Source organism: Rhipicephalus sanguineus, chromosome 2 (genome assembly GCF_013339695.2).
Source record: "Rhipicephalus sanguineus isolate Rsan-2018 chromosome 2, BIME_Rsan_1.4, whole genome shotgun sequence".
Classification (NCBI taxonomy): Eukaryota; Metazoa; Arthropoda; class Arachnida; order Ixodida; family Ixodidae; genus Rhipicephalus; species Rhipicephalus sanguineus.
The window spans coordinates 118900387-118917995 of record NC_051177.1 but is presented as its reverse complement, the minus strand read 5'-3'; the positions used below and the strand labels follow the sequence as shown (position 1 = coordinate 118917995).

The window sequence follows — 17609 nt, the reverse complement described above, 5'->3', positions numbered from 1 at the left end:
TACGGTGGTCCGACACTATGCCAATGGTTCTACAGTATCGCTCGGAGGCGCCGACGCAACCGGGCGACAATCTCGCGAAGGTATCGCCGTAAGTGATCGCTTGTCAGGTGTTGGCCGTGGTGGCACTAGATTTATGAAAATGATGTGAGACTGCAGGTGCTCAAAAAACTTTTCGTGCTGCTCGGACATGAGTAAAAGCACCAGGCAACGTTGCACCGTTTTTTCATGCGTAAGCATTGAAATAAAATTCTGTACCACTAAATATTTTGTCGTTTTTTCCCGTTTTTCGGCTCTTGCGTTTCCCATCTCTTACGTTCATTTCCTACGGTCCCTTCAAAAACGTATCAGCAGGGCTCTACTGTACCTTTCTCATATCTCATATTATATGGGTCATTGCTGAAGGGCATTTGACATAAGGATTTGGAAAACATATCTATACTGATCTCCATAATGACTGAAATATAGACGCTATTTCTGCAGTATAGTCGCCGAGCATTTATTCGGACGCTGAAAATTCGAACATGCTCGTTTATTTGGACACCTTCGTGGCACCGGCACTCGTCCCATTGAAGTAATGTAAACTCACGACCGAAAATTCGGATGCCCCACAGTGCACAGTTCGATTTTTTGGACTCCGGCTGGCTGATCGAGTGCGATGTTGAATGCCATGATAAGCTGTCAGCAATGTTTACAATATTTTTGCTAGGTTGCCAGCACTGAAATGTTGCACTGGCTATAACTGGAGATCGTGCCGGTGTCAAAAATCCACGTAGAAGTTACTGATCTCGATGGCTATGTTTGTTGGCTACACGTAACGGCTGTCTTTTGGCTTTAGCCAGTCAAGTATCCATTGAACGGCTACCACGGCCAAACAGCAGGCCAAGCCAAGCCAAGATTGGAATCGGCTCTGTGCGGTGTTTGAGGTGAATGACAGCGCATACGAGTACGACGTGGATCCTAATTCGGACAAAGAGAGTACAACAGATTACAGAAGCGCTGCAACATCAACTAGACCAACGTCGTTTCCTTTTGGCGTGTGAGGGTTTGCGTTCTCAGATGTTTCTGTGGCTAGGCCTGATCTGCATCCCGAGCTTTGTGTCCTGCTCGTGCGAGGCCTGATCTGCTGAAATTGCTCCAACGCTGCCCGTTCCATGTGCGCCGTCAGAAGCATCACTAGCAAATTGCAACCGAAGCGAGGGTCAGACATGCTGCCATGTTGCCGGATATCGTCATGCTCACTTCCGGGCGACAAGCGATGTTTTCTGGCTTTCCAGAAACCTGCAACGCGACAAGCGATGGCGATGGATGGCCCTCCGCGACAGCAAATCCTGTCGGCCGTCGCTCAAAACTCGCGTGCATGCAGTTGGGCCTTAAAGGGACACTAAAGGCAAATAACAATTTATGTCAGAGTGAAAGCCCAATGCATGACAACATCTAAAACGGCAATATTATCATCAGCAGTGCCCTACTTACCGAGAAATTAAGCTAAATATATCACATGATGAGCGCCACGAGTGGGGCATTTTTGAAGTGATCCTGATGACGTATGGAAGTCGGTCCACAATAAATCACTAGTAATCAAACTAGCAGCAGTAAAATAAGAACATTCCGAGCATCGAAAAACGTAATAAAATGCTGTTTGTTCGTTTCCGCTTGATTCATGGAAAACAAAACCTCCGTGGCGTTCCCATGGGGAACGGCGCGCGTGGTTCAAAGGTTCCGTTTTCGCCGAACTGCGCCTCGCCCGTCTCAGTGGTAGTTTCGGGATCGCGTACTGCCGTGCGTGTTTTGCGCGCTCCTGAAAGTCGCTCTGACAGAAAGTTCGACAAAATGCCGCATGCGTGTGATATTGCCGGATGCCCGAATGGTGCACAACGCCAGTGCTGCAGCAAGGAAACCGGTGTGTCTTTTCACTGGGTGCTGCAGAATGAATCCTTACGCTCGAAGTGGCTTAGTGTCATGCCATTGCGCCAGTGTGCTAAACAGTCAAAACCTCTGCGTGTGTGCTCGCAGCACTTTCGCACTGAGGATTACGAGACCAACCGCAACTTGGTGAAGGTTTTGAATGTGCCCAACCGAGCAAGTCTTTGCCGCAGCGCCGTTGTTGCTACTGTGGGTCCCGCTACTTCCGCTCGGCTGCTACTAGTGTCGGCGGCCGCGCAGTAAAAGCGGGCAACGTTGGGCATGGCAGCAGTGACGTATGAGAGTCGTATTTTCAGGCGGGAGATTTGAAGCGCGCTAACGCGATACGGACCACTAAAAACGTGATATTATTTCAAAATAAGCACTTCCTTGGCACAAAAGCAGCACTACGAGGTTTCTGGACCGCTATTTCAACAATCAACGTCGACTTAATATTTGCCTTTAGTGTCCCTTTAAAGGATTGTAGCGATGACATGGACGACGATGTCACGGTAGCACCTGAAGATCGCGACAAGCCCGTGTCGGCCACAGATGCGTTGGACTACTTGAGGAAACTCCGCATATTCATAAAAAAAAGTGGAACAGCGACCGAAGCGGCGCATAAAAATGCGGACGGTCTAGAATCGTTCGTGACGCAGAGTCTGTGCTGCGCCCGTCAAAAAACGATCACGGACTATTTCAAATAAACGTGCCTTGTCTGACGTTCACGTGTGCATTGTTGTGAGAGACGAGTTCAAGGACGTACCGTTGCAAAGGTAGGACGTTGGCGTTACTGAAATTCTATTGTTATGGTAAATTTTTGGGCTTTCACTATAACGACCTTTCAGAATAACGAACATTTTTCCGTGGTCCCCTGAAGTTCGTTGCACCGAGATTTCACTGTACAGGCCGATTTGGTCACGCGTAAGCGTACATGCGTACAGACGCGCACTGGCAAGTTTTTCCCGGCCGCTGGGCCAATAAAAGTGCTTTTTTCTGATGAATCCTTCTTTTCGGACTCCGATTATTCAGACTTTTCGGCGGTTCCCACCGAGTCCGAATTAACGGTCGGCGACTTTATATAGTTTTTGTTCCGCGGTTATGTTTTAACTTTCAATACATTGTGATTGCGTGTGGTGCCTCATGAAAAAAAGGCTTGAGGCCACTCACGTCTGTGTAGCTCATGAACAGATAATAAAAAAAAAATTTTAAATATGTCATGTGCGAGCCAGGCTGCTAGCAAAAGGTGAGTGGGCCCTGGCCTACATATTTCTGCTGCTGTAATAACTAACCCACTTCATTACTTGATTACTGCTCTATGCAAGTGAAGATGGCTAAGGGAACTACCTTCCATACAACCAATCGTAAATTTAACGGATTCGTTAAATTCATGTGTGACAAACCACAACCCTATTGTGCATGTTGCTTATTGTGACAACTGAGGCTAGGGAAGGCAGAATGGCTAGAAAAAAAATCACATCACTGGGTGAGACCTGAACCATACTGACTGGGTTACGTCACAGGAGCCTTTAATCATCACAAAGGCTGCAATAGTTGCGCCGTTGTGCATAAAATGACATCACCGCTTGTCACGCTAACTCGTATTTTGGTCAGTCAAATCTTGCTCCATTACGCAAGGCCACCGTCTTTTTTTTAACCTTTAGTGCTGCTCTTGCGTAAATTTCGCGTGAGTCTCTGATGCCGCCTCCTTTCCCTCTAACTGCCAGTGCCACTTTGTATAGTTTCATATCACGTTTCCCGAGGCTTTCGATATGAGGGACATTGATTTTATTTGCATGTGTTGCATAGATTGTTACAGTGGGCAATCTTGTTTGGTGCCATGAATAGGGATATTTTTGTTATTCTTTCTTCATTGGAGATAAATCTTTACAGTATTGCTATCCATCTTGCACTAATGTGCACATTGTGCATGAAACCCACTAGCATCTGACCGTGTGTCCTTTCAAATTGTTTCAGGTTGCAGTACCTTGCACGTGGTGTTCAGGTGTACATAAAAAAGCTTCGCTTGGCGCTTCAAGGGAAAAAACCTTCCGAGCTGAAGACAGAGGAGGTATGAGGGTGGGCATTTCATCTGCGCAGCTCAAATAAGTACGAGTGACTGTTTCAAGTTGGAAGATTTTTCTTCGTCAATGTGGAAAAATGGGCACTCCTGCTTTTGTGTTTTTAAACGGTCCCAAAGAGGAGAAAATTGGAGTTATATTTTTATCCTTCAGTCTGGAGCTCTTGCTTTTGCGAACGTGGTTGATGCCCACCACATTTCACCTGGGGCATTATGTGGCTGCTGAACGAAAGCCTGACAGAGGACAGGTTTACAGTCACTGGCCTTAAATTTGTACTCAAAGGTAGCCACTGCGATGCCTGAATGATTCAGAGCCCAAAATATTGCTTTGAGAACAGGTGTTTTGCTTGGCAGATGCACTTTGGTTTTAGAGAAATTTAAATCCCAACTAAATATGCCATTCATAATGCAATTTCTGCTTGTTGTACTACTTGAAAACTTAACAGCGCTGCATGTTCACCGACTCTGCCAAGTCCGCATGGACCTGAAGGAAAAGTGATAAATGGTTGTTGTGCCAATAAAACAGCAGTTGAGGCACGTTGCACAAGTCTGCATTGAGTCTGATCTGTTTTATTTGCCCTTTCGCTTCCCTCTGTGCAGAACAAGTTGAAGGCAGCAGCCTTGAAGACCACGTCCAACATCAATGCTCTCATCCGGGATCTGTTTCATGTACCGCCCTCCTTCAAGTCGTCAATCACACTTTCATGGAAGCCTGCCACCACAAATGTACGTCCCCAGTGTCTTATTCGTTTGTTAGTATTGGTTGGGAGCTGCTCTTTTAACATTGCTGGGACAGTATTCTTGGTTGATAACTTTTGAAGGTGCAGTGACTTCTGCGTTGTTACTCATGACTAGTACCCCAGACCTAAATGTAGGCAAAGACACGTGGTACAATCTTGGTAAATGGAGAAGCACATAAAAGGGCCAGTAAGCAGGCCCCGGGATTTTTTTTTACACCACCCTAACAAGCTTTCTTATTCTTACTAACGGCCGTGGTGATCACATTTAGTGAATAGCACGGCACGGCGCAGGCGTTCTGTTTGAAAAACAATTCCCGTGCCCATCTCTAGCGCCCGACTAGTCCTCTTGCCTGCTAGTAAATGACATAATGTGGCCCACGGGCAACGTGACTTACCGTATTTACTCGATTCTACCGCGCCCTCGATTGTAATGCGCACCCGTTTTCCGCGACCAAAAAAAAAAAATAATGCATCGATTGTAACGCGCACCCATTTTTCGTGAGAGAAAAACAAAAAAATTCCGTAGGAGTCAAACTTCGCACATTCAGAAGAACAAGTATTTGGGTTTTAAAGAACTAAAGTTTCAAAAAAGTAAAACACAAAGTCAAAAAGTGGGCCTTGCCACTAAAACTGTCACCACTACGGCGGCGATACGAGTCGCGTAACGGATCAGTCCTCGTCGCTGTCGGACAACTCCTTGTCGCTGTCAACACTCTTCGATTTCGGGAAACCGGCCCTGCTTTGGTCCACTGAAACCTTTTCGTGAAGCTTTGCTGTAAAAAATCTTCTGCTTCTGTATGCGCCAGTCTCGCGCGCACGTTTCGGGAACTCCGAACGACCGCGATGCGGCCCGATTTCCGTCCATCTCTCTGCACATGTAATAACTATTATTTTGAATGCGGCATCGTGGTACACTCGTCGAGTATTTGGAGTCGGCACTTCCATGCCGTCGATGCGAACGCAGAACGGGGTGACAATCTCCTCAGCACACGTACCACGTACAACTGAAAAAATGGCAGAAATGGCCAAGGCGCGTAGGAGGCGGCCATTTTGAAATGTCGATGGCAATACGATAACCGAGGTTCTTTCTTTTTTTCGGTACTCGATTCTAACGCGCATGCGATTTTTGGACTCGTTTTCCCGGAAAAAAGGTGCGCGTTAGATTCGAGTAAATACGGTACCACTGAGCTTGCTGCTGATTGGTGCTCTGCATTATAAAACTGTGCCTTCGCCCTGCGGTGATGCGCATTTGGCTGCGCAATAGTCGCACACATTGTGTTTATTCTTATTTTATCATGTTGATGCCTTGCCATGCTGCTTGCGAGTGCTTGACACGAGTAACATGTAGAAGAAGTGCTCGGTCATTGGCTGTACGTCGACGATGTAAATAGCTGTCGTCGTGCTACTATGTTGCTGAAGTGGGCATAGTCGCGACAGCTGCCTATGCCTGCCCCTCTTCAAGAGGCAGAAAAGTGGGAGGTCCAGTGAGAAGGCGCAACCAGCTGAAGCGGCCACGAAAGGGTTGTTCGTTCTGTCTCCTGTAGCTTCCTTCGTACAGCACTTAGTACACTCAAACCTCATTATAACAAAGTCTCATCTGCCACGAAAATAACTTCGTTATATCCGAAAATTCGTTATAAACGTTTATTTTTAACACTGTAGCTATGACAAAACTATTCTTCATTTACTTCGTTATAACCGATAATTCGTTATATCCGTGTTCGTTATAACGAGGTTTGAGTGTATTTGCGAATGTGTGTTCGTATTAGACAAGTGTGCAGTTATCTCTGCATCGTAAATTTCGGACCTCGGGTTTCTGCACTGGCCCTTTAAAGGGGCCATGACACGCGAAAACTAAAATAATACCTCTATACTACCTATGTTTACGGGCATGTTAGGGAACCCCAGGGAGTCAAAATTAGTCTGGTGACTTCCACTGTGGCACACCCCATACTCGGGTCGTGGTCTTGGCGTGTAAAAAAAACCCTAGAAATTATTCATTTGCATTTGATGGTGCACCCACGTTGAAAAGAAAAAGTGTGACAGTTAGATCCTTTTTATAAGTAAATCAGACTCTCAGTAAGCGGAAATCTCTTATTAAATGGAACTGCCTGCAATAGGGTTGGCTTTTTAGTACTTCGATTCTGCAGCTTTGTTTATCTTTCAGTTGATGGAACTGTGGTTAAATGAAACATAATTTCCTGGTCTCTTCAGGTTGCTTATGACAAGTCTACTGTAACATAATTATGTGGCCTACGATAAACCTTTTACGGTTCTTCACTGAAAATTTTTGTTCGTTTCTCTTGTAGGAGAAGATTGGTGCTGACAATGCTCAGACAGTCCAGGCAGCAGGGTAAGCAGCATTTTTTTACCTTTGTACGTCTCCGAATTCTTCCATTGGGTGGTTAATTTAAACAAATGGCCTTTCATAGCCATTAAGTAAATACAGTAAAAGCTCGTTAATTCGGATTTCTAGGGACCGGAAAAAATGTTTGAATTAACCGAATGTCCGAATTATCGAATGGCCGAAATAAACACAATAAATGCAAGAGTTTTTTCAGCATACCTTTACTTTACATGGTAATCGCGGATGCGTCTCTATTTTCGAGCAGAAATTCGCGTGGACACAATTTTTCTGAGCCCTTGAAGGTGCTCAGCAGCTCGCATGCTCTCTGCAGTGCCAAAACAAAATTCTTTAAGGACGACGAGGGCCTCCGCGGCTTCCTTCACAGTACGAGGGGGCCTGTGTGGCTCATAGTGTGGCTGCTGCTCTTCAGGCTCTTCGTTCACGGATTCGTCGTCATGCATCACTTCCTTGACGATTTGCTCATCAGTCAGAGAGCCGGCAGTGGCAACGCCATCAATGCCGATATAATCGTCGAGTGTCACTGCATCAGGCATAACACTTCCGAAATCCTGCCCGCGATCGGCACCGTCGTTCGGCGACACTTCGGCCACTGCGGCATCGCTGGAGTCCAGTACAACAAAGCCACTGTGCCTGAAACAGTTGGCAATGGCGTGCGCAGGCGTGTTCTACCACACATACGCAAAGAATGCTAACTGCGCTCAGGAGACTCACGTCGTATTGTTTGCCGACGTCATGGCACAGGAGCTACTTCTTGCCGAGAGAGCCCATTTTTCAGGGCACGCAAAATTTCTACTTTGGTGGTGAAGTCCTTGGCCTCGTACTTGGGCCGCTTCACCGGCGTTGTCATCGGCGGAGAGTGCGTTCACACGAGAAGTCAGCACAAAAGCATCAGCAACGATCAAGCTAAAGGAGCCGTACTGAGTTGTTCCTCGATAAAACGGCGTTCAACGATGCAGCACACCAACGGGAACAAAGCAACAAAAATGACACCGCACCAAACCCACACGCCCCACACTGCCCACACGCTATCACGCGCTACACGCGCGAAGAAAAGGCGTTCAACCAGTCTCAAGTCAAGCCAAGCCGATAATTGATGTCCATGGTGATGCTGCGTTTGAGCTTCACTTTTGTTCCAAATGGTTCTTTTTTCGTTTTCGAGCCTCGCCAGCAGCCCGAAAGTCGCCGAATTATCCGATTTGCGGTCAAATCTGTCCGAAATAACGAGCGCCCATTCTCATAGAGTGATGCATATATTTACAGGGACCAGATGACGTGTCCGAATTAACCGATTTTCCGAATTAACGAGAGTCGAATTAACGAGCTTTTACTGTACATCTGAAAAGTTTCAAGCAGGGATTTTTTGTTGCATCTATAAGAATTTCATGCATGCAGCAAATATTTATAGGCGAATACAGGTCCCACCGTGAATACAGTGGTATGATGGGGGTGACACGATGAGAGGACACTTCAATAATCTAATGCTCAATAGTTGAGTTACACTGCAGAATTATGTAACTGCATTGTGCAACATAACATGTGCTTCCTTGCTGCTACGCTACAGCAAACTCAAATCCCTATAACCTCCTTACAATGCTTGGTAATGCTTCTTCTGCTAAGCTTCAGCTCATTCCACTTGAGGTAGTGTGATGGCGACCCACTGACAAACCTTCAGAGACATACCTGAGAGGTGGCAAAGTGGATCTCAATACTAAAGCTTGTTTTGTGCACTCTAAACAACACGTGTGTGAAAACTTGGTGAAGGTTCTGTTTTGCCACGTGACAGAAGGTGAGCTTGTCATTCTCATGCCGCATGCTTTCTTCACCGCCCAGGGCAAAGGGAGAGAAGCGGCGGATCTCTTTTCCTGAGGACACGAACAAAGGCACAAAGAGGATAGTCGCCCCGTCCAAGAACGAGCGGGAGCTGTACAGTCCTCCCAGTGGGAAGTACAGCACCAAAGTACAAGGCTTCCAGCGTGAGTATTGCGTGTTGCGATTCATAGCGACCACAGTGCAAGGGACAATCATTTAGGCCTTTACTATGCGGCTTCACTTTCTGTACTGGTTGGGAAGCGCATCCAATAAGGTGTTAACTTGGGCTGGTTGGTGCATACGAGGAAAATTGGGTAACAGCGCAAGGAACAGAACAGACAGACTGAGATAGACGAAGCGAAGTGGTTGATAGTCAGCGCTTCATCTGTTCCAGACTGGTGTCGCAGTCCTTGCGCTGTGACCAAATTCTTCTAGAACTGCATCCGTTTCGTTTCTAATCTGGAAGTCTGCATTCACGGTTCTTTCACTTGCTCCTAATGAAGCGGAGCTGTTGTGTCGGCTCTCAATAGCAGATCTGTGCCACACTAGCTGATTTGCAGCATTTTTACGTCGTAGGTCAGCATGCTCACCCATGAGCCGGGGCATTAGTGAGCGATGATGAAAGTTGGGGATAGACGTGAGTGTGTACGTTACTGGGCGCCAGTAAACGTGAATGGAGGTGAATAGAAACGCTAGTCAGTGTTTAACATCGATGTAAGCGTGAATGAGTGCCCACAAGTTTGAGTGAGTTGAGATTCTTTATAAGTGTGCACAAGTACCATCTGCCCATTCTGCCAAATTACTGCAACGTAAGTGCTTTGGTTGCAGCAGTTGCGAAAGAACTGTTGGAATGCCTCAGGCTGTAAGCACGTAGTACAGTTGAACTCCTTTATAGGATGAACTCCTTTATAAGAGGCATGCACCGAGAAGCAGTTGTCCCATTTGTGAGGGGTCTCTTAAAAAAAACAGGGTACCACGTTCTCATTTTCTGATCAACCCCCTCATTTTGGTGTAGGCACTGTTGTGTCTCTTGTACCCAATTCTGTTACGTCAGAGTTAAGTCTGTTACGTCAGTGTCTCTTACGAAGGGTTTCAACGGTAATTAGTTACGTTTTACAGTGTTGCACGACATGAAAGCTCGTCTAGTTCTGCTGTCAAGACAGCCAACAGCAGCGAAGGTGCTCGCTTTCTCATCTCACTACAACTCCCACCCAACTCGCAGTGCCCGCAAACCGTGGCCGGGGCGGCTTCAACAGGTTCCGGGGCGGCGGCCGAGGCTGGCGGGGACGGATATACTCGTGAGCAGCTCGGGATGCTGGGGCCACACATCCTCACACATCTCTCCTTCTCCCCCTCCTCCCCTCACCAGCATCGCATGTGCGTAGCTGTCAGCATCCACCATTGTCGGCTCCTGCCCCCCCCCCCCCCCCCCCCCCCCCCCCCCCATGGTTTTTCATCTTTTTTTTCCCCCTCCCCGTTGTTGATGTCCATGCACATATACATTGCCTCTCCCACCCTCCTGTCACCTCTCATCCAGTTTTCAGGTGTTAGGAAAGAAGGAAGGCCTAGGCAGCAGCACAGCCAACACCACATCTGTACAGCTGGCTTTATCTTTCTGCATCTACCCTTTATTTTTATGTTCCATGGGCCATTCAGTGCTGCCTGTTGGCTGCAATACGAAGGTGACTTGTCCCCCTGTGGCTGCTCGCCGGCTGTGAATGGATACTCTGCGGCGGGGTTATTGACCATTGGCGATGCTTTTCGCAAGACAGTCTTAGTTTGCATGAGTTTGCCGCAGCCCTAAACTATCGAGCCGCCACCGCATGCAACTAAACAATTTTTTTTGTGTGTTAGGGTAACACGTGTGTCCCTGCAGAACTTTCGTGGCACTGACACGCTGTTACTCGAGGTTAGTGTTATTAAAACCATGCCGCGCTTTTTAATTTCTTGTGAAATCGCACCGGAGTTTGTATGTATATTTTTTAGGACTTTTCTCACTCCCTTCGTGGTTTCAAAGAGGAAGTGACATGTGCAGCTTTCACACTTGTGCAGCCACTGCCGAGAATAACTGTTTTCTTGTCGTGGTTGTACTGTTTGGGAAGGCTCGTGTTCATTAGTGTAACGTGAAGTGTAAATATTGTAAGTTGTGCAGCAGCATTGCTTAAAAGGCAATTTCTGTCCTTGTGTGTGCTTTCCTTGTTTGAAGTTTGCATTTACATTCACTTAGGATGTCCAAAAAGTATCTCTCATCTTCATGGTGGCTGATGCTGTGCATTGCAGTGTTCTCGTGGCTTCAGCGGTTGGCTGGTCGTTTAGCGAAGGCACGTCGTCATGTGCCTTGTTAATAAATCCTGTCCGCTTAAACTGCGTCTGGGCTGATAGTGGGTTGGGATAAGACTCGGGGGGAGGAGGGGTGGAAGAGGCAAAGGAACTGTGAGTGAATGACCAGCCTTTTCTAGGTTGTGTGGTGCTTGAAAATGCGAGGCCGATCGTCACGATCATCGGCCTGTGGGGACAGATACGCAGAAAATGCCCATCGGTTGGTCGGTGGTGTTTGCCGACGCCGTAAACGAGGGACACTTCCTTGGTGTAAGACAGTCTGCGGCAAAACATGTAACGCTTCCGAGCTCAAAAGGGGCGGCTAATTTGTACGATATCTGAATAAAGTGTTTTTAATTAAGCCCAACACTGCGTGGCTTTGTTGTAAAAATGTGCCCTTGTAGTGCGTTCATGTAATGTGTAAATGATAAAATCTTTATTGTGGCAATTTCTGTATTTAATCTCCCAGCTCAAAAGTGGCATTTTCTCATTTCATCTTTGTTTACAAAGAAACGTCAGTTTCTACTGGAGAATATCCTACTGGCATATTGACTTGCCTTCGTGATGCAGCATTGTTATGAATACGTAGTTAGTGTTACTTTAACTACGTATTATAAAGTGGTCTCCAATGCCAGTTTGAAAAATGCCGGGAGTACGTATTATAAAGTGGTCTCCAATGCCAGTTTGAAAAATGCCGGGAGTGTGTTAGTTTTGCATAAACTTTGCAAAGATTGGGACTAGGATCTACACTAAGAAAGTATGAAGTTATTTATAAATAAAAAAATTTTTCTAATGTGTGGGGTAGTGTGTTGCTGACAGTTACATACATATATGTGATCATTGTGAGATTCCCACATCTTTTTCATGTGTGTCATATTCATAGGGAAGAGAGTTGTTAGATGCATGTCATTCAAATTTATAGTGAACAAGCTTCAAATTTTTAATTTATATATTTTTTAATTTGCGGTCTACTACATATCACTATGTAGCCTTGCTCATTTTGGATCGGGTGCGTCCTTTGCATATCCGAGTTCGCAGAGTGCCGCCTTTATCGCCTTGTACACCAGAGGATCCTCAATTGTGACTGGAATCTGCAAGAAAAAAAGATCACACCATCTCCCGCTAAAGAGGACCTGAGGCGATGCGAAGCAGCGTTTCGGCATGTAGAACCCGCGTTTCGGAGGGGGAGTGGAGGGGAGAGAGGCAAAGGGGAGAGATGGGTGGGGGAGGACGGAAGTGGAGAGGGCATGCGCAGTAAGAGTGGTCACGCCGCACACCACCACCACCACCACCGGATTGAACTCCGCTATAAGATGCTTCACATCTAAAAGAAGGCTATCTTAAGAGGTCTCGCACTAACCTGGTCTGCTAGTGAGAGCTTTGCTATCTTAATTTTGGCCACTTTTGACACGAAATGTGCCATGATTGCCAGTGCAGTAAAAAATCTGGCATAGTTTCATTGCTCAATGCCTGTGAAGAGCAGATCTGGATATTCAAGGGCCTATTTATGACAAGCAATTTTGTAAAACAAAAAAGCTGCGCAACGTCCAAGCTGACCAATACGATGCTGTGCGTGTCCTGTAAATTTGATGCACAATTGGTGTCTGCAAATCTGCTCAACTGGGAGCGCATTCAGAAGTGTGGCACAATGAAAATTGTGGTTTACATGCTGTGTCAGAAGGTTCTGCGTGCGGGTGCGCATAATTTCAAGAACAGTGTTCTTACTTTTCTATCGTCATGTGACATCATGGGCTATATAAAGCTAGTGATGTATAACTAAAATGGGCTTTTACTTGTCTGCAGAAGCTTGAAGCACTTGCCAGGGAAAACTGCTAGTCTCTGAATAAACCTCATTCGTGCTTGAGCAGGAAATTCTCTGTCAGCCACAGCATCAACAGTGTGTGCAGCTGTAGGTGCACATATTGGCCTACGGACGTGTAGTGGATAACTTCGCTAATATGCAGAATGATGAATTGTGGTGTAATGAGAACTTTGCAACTGTGCTTGCAATAGGCATTCTAGGATAGTTTAAAATGGCCAATGCTTCGCGCACTGACGTTCCTTTCCTTGTGGCACAGTTGAGGTGTCCACCCAGAAGCACACGTTGCAAGTGAAAGAGGAGGTGAATGTGAACGGAGCCCAGCTACACTCGCGTTCCACTCTTGAAGGCGAAGCTAAACTGTTCTACTTGCTAACTGTAGCTTTTTGCTACGAAGAAAGGAAATCTTCAAGATCACACATACCTGCCACGGTGGTTAAGGTGCCCGACTGCTGACCCAAAGGCCGCAGGATCGAATCCCGGCCGCATTTTCAATGGAGGCGAAAATGCTTGGGGCTCGTGTACATCGATTTAGGTGCACGTTGAACACCAGGCGGTTGAAATTTCCAAAGCCCTCCACTACAGTGTCTCTCATAATCGTATCGTAGTTTTGGGACGTTAAACCTGAACAATTATTATTCAAGGTCACACAGTGAATTATCATATTAGCATGTATTGTGGACATAGGCGTGCGCACAGTGGGGGCAGGGGGGGTCGGCCACCCCCCCTAATCACCTAAGGGGGGGGGGGGGCAAAATCTGGTCTGTACATTGACCCTTCTAGTCAACTAAGAGGGGGGGAGTGGGGGGGCGCTGCGATGAACCTTTGCCCCTCCCCCCGATGGGGAACCCTGCGCACGCCTATGATTGTGGAGATCACATGCACTGGCTGGCACTGAACTGGAGAAATTGCGAGCTCGGGCATCTTGGACTACAACTTCGTGACAAGATGATGACTATTGCATTTTAAAGGAAAGTGGTGCTGATTTTTTTCACTGTCTTCTCATTTTCGCGCTTAACATCGCTGCTCAAGATGCATGGACTGCGTAAACCAGTTGACTATGGGGCGTCTGCTAGCTTCGTGGAGCTTTCACTTGAAGATGGCACAATAAACATCTGTGTAAAATTGTACCTAATGAAGACAATAGACACTGAAGCTAAGGAAAGTATAGGGCACATTATTTGTATGACGGCGGAAAGGAATTAGAAATTGAATAAAAACTTGCCGCCGGTCGGAATCTAACCGACAACCATCTATTTATTGTCGTCCCATTTGTGATAATTGCCACACTATAGTTAAATAATAGTCCAGCCATTTCCACACTGAAAACCATTGGACAGCAAAGCTGTCGCCCCCTTTTCGTCGGGTGTTGCATTTCCTGTCTTAGTTCGCGAGTCTTTTCTAATCATTTTCTTTGTTACATCATTGTTATTCCTTCGTTACTTTAGGTTAAGCTATTTTGTGCGAGCCGACGGTTATGGAGGGCGTGGGTTGCCCTGGATTGTCCCCCTGTTATTAGGTTTAAGTGCTTTCTCAGCCTTCCACAGCCTGTGCCCATTTGAGCGAAATGCGACGCTCCTCGCATTCTCCCCTCCGAGCGAGCCACACTCGGCGAGGCGCAGCCCTTTCGCTCTGAGCCTCGCTGTCGCCCGCCAGGTCACGTGACCAGCAAACGCTCGCACAGGGTCGACTAAAATAGTTTCGCTGCAACACTACATATAATGTCCCCGATGCTTACGATTCCTTGGCTTCTTTGTCTATTTTCTTCATTAGGCCGTCTCTAACCGAGAAACGAGCCGCTTCTTTCATTGTGATGCATGGGGCCTATTCGATTTACCACTTCTGGCTACATCTGGCTACCCGCGGGCTGCCAGAGACAAGTAAGTACACACCTTGACGGCTTTCCCTCGGGCCAGGTCCGAGATGGTCTTCCTGGGTATCTTGCCCGAGCGAGTCTTGGGAAGTGCGGGCACTCGGGTGCAGAGGCTGAAGGCTGCCACGGGCCCGACATCGTTCCGCACCTTCTCGATCACTTCCTTGCGGACCTTCTCCAGTGACTCCGATTTGTCTGTACAGGTCGAATTGACCCACAGCTATCAATGGGTTATAGTACGTGCTTGCGACATTTCATCAAGGTGGGGTGGCATGAATATGTGAAAGTGCTAACCTGAAAGCGTCCTTGAAACATTTTTATCCGGAATCCGCCTTTCACATTTTCCTGCGCTGCCCTCTGCCTTTTTTTGGTTTGGGTCGGGACAACTGGTATTGCCAGAACGAAGGCCTCCGAGATCAAGAGGTGTTTCCCGACTTTTCCACTAGGGGAAGGGCGCATGCGTCGTGGTATCGTGAAAAAAGGCGGATTCCGCTACGACCAAAGTCATTCGTCGACACAAGAAGTCCGCGGCATTTCATACTCATATGAGGATGCACACAAGTCCGCACCAATGAGCGCGCACTCCAAACACGTCGTGAGCCGGATGGCCGCGGTGATTCCGCCTTCCGAGAACATTGTCGAGTGCATGAGGATCTCGGAAACCACACAGAAAGAAGCGCGTGGTTGAGATCGCTCCGTCAGGTGCCGCAACGACTGGTCTGCTAGAGTTGTGGCCCCTTATTCCCCCTTTCAAATAACTCAGTCAATTTCCATTAATTATCCTGATAGTTGATAAACCCTTATCTTAAGCCGGGCTCCGATATCACGTGTACGCATATGTAGACAAACACTCGTGAATCGATTCCGAGCCGTGGGTCTGACTGCGAGTCCGGCTGATTATTACTTTGGTGAGTTTGAGTCCGAGTGAGTCCGGCCTAAAATAAGTTTTAGTGAGTGAGTCCGGTTGAGGAAAACTGGTGAGTCTGGGTCCGAATGAGCCCTAAGGGCAAAATATATTTTCTGAGTGAATTCCACATTCTCGTGCCGACCTATGCATGGTGATAACTACTCAACATCAGCGTAACTATCAGCCTTATGTCGGCTCGCGTTTATACTGACGTCTACCCACACATACATCAACGCACTAGTGTTCATATTTATTGATCAGAGGCGCGAGTTACGGGCGGACATGGAGCTTCGACCTCCCCCCTCGCGCAATCTCTCACGGGAAGTTCTTGATAATATCTCGTGAGTCATCTCTTTAAATAAAAAGTCCTTACTGTATTTCAACCACTGATAAAGCGTATCTAAAAGTACGAGATCAAAAGGTTGTGAGATAAAGAGCGTTGACACGTGGTCGAAACAGCTAAATATGCGCGTACGGACTCATTAGTCGACTGACTCAGATCCAGCTGTGAGACTGGCTGAATAATATGTTGGTGAGTTTGAGTCCGGTTGAGAAAAATTTTAGTGAGCCTGAGTTGAGTCAAGGAAAATTTTGGTGAGTCTGAGTCCGAGTGAGCCCTAAGAGCAAAATATATTTCAGGAGTGAGTCTGGGTGACCTCGGCATTTTTTGCCGACGTATGTCGGATACAACTTTAGAAGTCCGCGGCATTTCCTCCTCAAAGGCGGATGCATACAAGCCTGCACCAATTGGGCGTGCACTCTAGACTGACGTCACGAGCCGGACAGTCGGTGAACATTTGCCTTCGGAGAACATTTGCCGAGTGCATGAGCGGGACTATATTTTTCGTCACGGAGGCGATCGGTCGTCTAGGCGGGGCCTCGCCGGACATTTATCCGACTACAGAACCAGCGCTTTCTCTTTTTTAGAATACCTTTTATGAATATTCGGAAGAATGTAAGTGCTCGGCCGCATATGCTTGGAAGAGCAACAAGAGTTAACTCTCCCCTCGTAAACGGCCAAAGACGTAAAGACTACGAGGTTGGAATAATTGAAAGAACTGCACGTACAGGGGGGGTGGATAGAAAAGCGAACAGCGCGGTGCGCTGTTTTCATCACGCTCTGGCCTTGGAGGCAATAAAAATATGCTAGAATGTTTTTTTTTTATTGTATCATTGATGACTCTAGTGCCTTTTTATTACCATCCAAGCTACAACTGCTTGAAAAGAAATGCGAAGCATCAGAGAATGAGGTGCCACTTTGTTAATTCGCGTTTTTTTTTTTCCATCCCCACTGTACGTTCTGTATTTGATCGCACCGGTGTACACGTGTCAAAGCCATCTTGCCTAATTACTACGGATGCGGGCTTCCGAATAAATCTGTTTATTATCATATTATTTCGAAACAAAACAAAAATTACAAACACGAGTATTGCAGAGACACCAAAAGAGAAATCATAAATAAATTTAGAATGAGGTGTAATTTTTTAAGAACGTTATTAATATCGCGATCATAATCGTAGGTTCATAGAAAACGAAATGGTTTTAATTTCGCGCCGGAATGTTGTTGATACGTCAGTGTGACGTCACGGATTTCGACATGGTTTTTTGGTTTTTTTTTTCGGTGTATTAGTCATCTTGACTCAATGAAATTTCCCGAAACATCCCCATGTCACGTCACTGCACCTTCAGAACACAATGTAATCCTTGTTTTTACCGGGCGCCTTGAAAATCTGTGACATCACGGCAAGCTAGTGCGGGGTCTTGAAGCATGGTGTCGCCGTACCTGTTAATT

The 17609-nt window shown here is 46.7% G+C and overlaps 2 protein-coding genes across 2 annotated transcripts in view; one reads left to right on the top strand and one right to left on the bottom strand.

The window, feature by feature from the left end:
* The window catches only part of LOC119383570 (apoptosis inhibitor 5), a 36476-nt gene extending 26224 nt beyond the window's left edge, over nucleotides 1–10252 (top strand). Inside the window, exons 7-11 of the mRNA XM_037651801.2 lie at nucleotides 3880–3973; nucleotides 4583–4708; nucleotides 7032–7075; nucleotides 8921–9063; nucleotides 10122–10252. Coding sequence (XP_037507729.1) covers nucleotides 3880–3973; nucleotides 4583–4708; nucleotides 7032–7075; nucleotides 8921–9063; nucleotides 10122–10201 — 487 coding nt within the window. The 3' untranslated portion in view covers nucleotides 10202–10252. The remainder of the gene's footprint in view (nucleotides 1–3879; nucleotides 3974–4582; nucleotides 4709–7031; nucleotides 7076–8920; nucleotides 9064–10121) is intronic.
* Nucleotides 10253–12208: 1956 nt separating this feature from the next.
* Nucleotides 12209–17609, bottom strand: part of LOC119383569 (acyl-CoA synthetase short-chain family member 3, mitochondrial) — a 56806-nt gene continuing 51405 nt past the window's right edge. The window contains exons 15-16 of the mRNA XM_049412910.1: nucleotides 14930–15105; nucleotides 12209–12309 (exon numbers count right to left, since the gene is read on the bottom strand). Coding sequence (XP_049268867.1) covers nucleotides 12214–12309; nucleotides 14930–15105 — 272 coding nt within the window. The 3' untranslated portion in view covers nucleotides 12209–12213. The remainder of the gene's footprint in view (nucleotides 12310–14929; nucleotides 15106–17609) is intronic.